The sequence below is a fragment of the Halichoeres trimaculatus genome, unplaced genomic scaffold, assembly GCF_033239565.1.
Source record: "Halichoeres trimaculatus isolate MK-OKI-2021-1 unplaced genomic scaffold, fHalTri1.1 fHalTri1_scaffold_9, whole genome shotgun sequence".
Taxonomy (NCBI): Eukaryota; Metazoa; Chordata; class Actinopteri; order Labriformes; family Labridae; genus Halichoeres; species Halichoeres trimaculatus.
In genome coordinates, this window is record NW_027437188.1 from 9705944 (window position 1) to 9707468 (window position 1525).

Sequence of the window (1525 nt, forward strand, 5' to 3'; positions counted from 1 at the left end):
GAAACATCACACCTTCTTCAAACAGACAGAGAAAAAAAAAAGAGGAAGTTGAGGTGACATTTTAAGCCACCTTTGTTTCTTTCTCGCTTCAGATCATCAAAGCAGGTCTATTTAAAAAAAATCTCGTAACCCTTTTGCTTTACACTTATAAACTTTACTGAACTTAAACATCTGTAACATAACAGCAATAAATGTTTAAAATAATAAATACATCATAGCCATTTTTACCCAATGTGACCTTATGTGTCACATCCACATACAGCGCAGCACAAACATTGTCGACAGTCTGTTTGAATGATACATGTCTCTGTGTACTGTTAGCGCTAACTATTCTCTCCCAAGGGAGGAATTCACATCATCCTTTTTCCTCCAGAAGCCATCAAAAGAGAAGTAATACAGCAGAGGATCCAGACAGCAGTTTACACAGGCAAGGCATATCAGGGGTGTGAGGTAAGGCCTCCATGTTTGAATGAGAATACCCAACGATACAGGCAAGAAAAACACAGTGAACATTATCAAGTTCATGACAAAGATCAGCATGGCATTCACCTTGTTGTTGACCCTTGCAGAGTCATTCAGATGTCTGCTGAGAGTCAAAGAGACCAGAGCAGTGCACACGATGTTGACAGCCAGCATGGTGAAGATTAACACAGGCTGAGCATAACGCAGTACTGACTCCGGAGGACAATCAAATTCAAAGCAGGAAGATTGAGGGTAACTATTTAAAAAGCTTGTAAAGGAGATGATCTCTGGGATGTTCATCACCAACACACACAGCCAAACAGCTCCAGCAGCTTTCCAGGCGTTAGAAAAGGTCCGAAGAGACCGAGACCTCAGAGGATAAACCACAGCCAGTAGCCGGTCCACGCTGATGAGTGTGATGAAGAAGCTGCTGGAGCGGATGTTGTCACGAAAGAGCATCGTGACAGAAGTGCACGCAGCATTGCTCAGCGGCCAGGTTCCCGTGGCGTAAAAGTAGACCCTCAAGGGTAAAGTGATGACAAGCAGCAGATCTGAGACAGCCAGGTTGACCATGAAGATAACACTGGGTGACTTTAGGTTGTGGCGTCGTAGCAGAACCAGCAGCGCTACAGCGTTGAGAGGGAAACCCACTGCCATCACAGAGCCATATACAGAAGCATATGCCAGGTTCTTTCTTTCTGTTCCATTTCCACTCAGAGTGAAGTTACACATGTTTCTGCCTCCTGTGAGAAATGTAGAAGTGCAGCCGTCTAGTTGTAGCTGTGACAAAAACCACAATAACCACGCCTCTACACGAATCATATCTCAACGTTACACTGAGCAAAGGGTTGTTCCCACATGTTGAAGTGACAGAAAATGTTGAAACAGGAAAGAAACTTAGAGTGAGGTGAACTGTTCAACTGACACCGACGAAGTGGGGGTCTGATGTCATGGTAAAGTGGCTGCTTGAAGGTTTGTTTTAGTCTAAAACCACAAGCATTTGAACTGCACATTACCCTGTCAACACATAGTCAGTGAGGCTTCATATGTTTATTTTCAACAA

General features: G+C 43.8%; 1 protein-coding gene across 1 annotated transcript; it reads right to left on the reverse strand.

The window, feature by feature from the left end:
- Positions 1-327: 327 nt before the first annotated feature.
- LOC141798416 (lysophosphatidic acid receptor 6-like) lies at positions 328-1194 on the reverse strand. Its single transcript, XM_074680339.1, has one exon. The coding sequence runs from the start codon at positions 1192-1194 to the stop codon at positions 328-330; it is 867 nt and encodes a 288-aa protein (XP_074536440.1).
- Between the last annotated feature and the right edge of the window lie 331 nt (positions 1195-1525).

Bases quoted from the DNA above. Each gene is read 5' to 3' on its own strand.
- LOC141798416 (XM_074680339.1), bottom strand. From the start codon at position 1,194: ATGTGTAACTTCACTCTGAGTGGAAATGGAACAGAAAGAAAGAACCTG.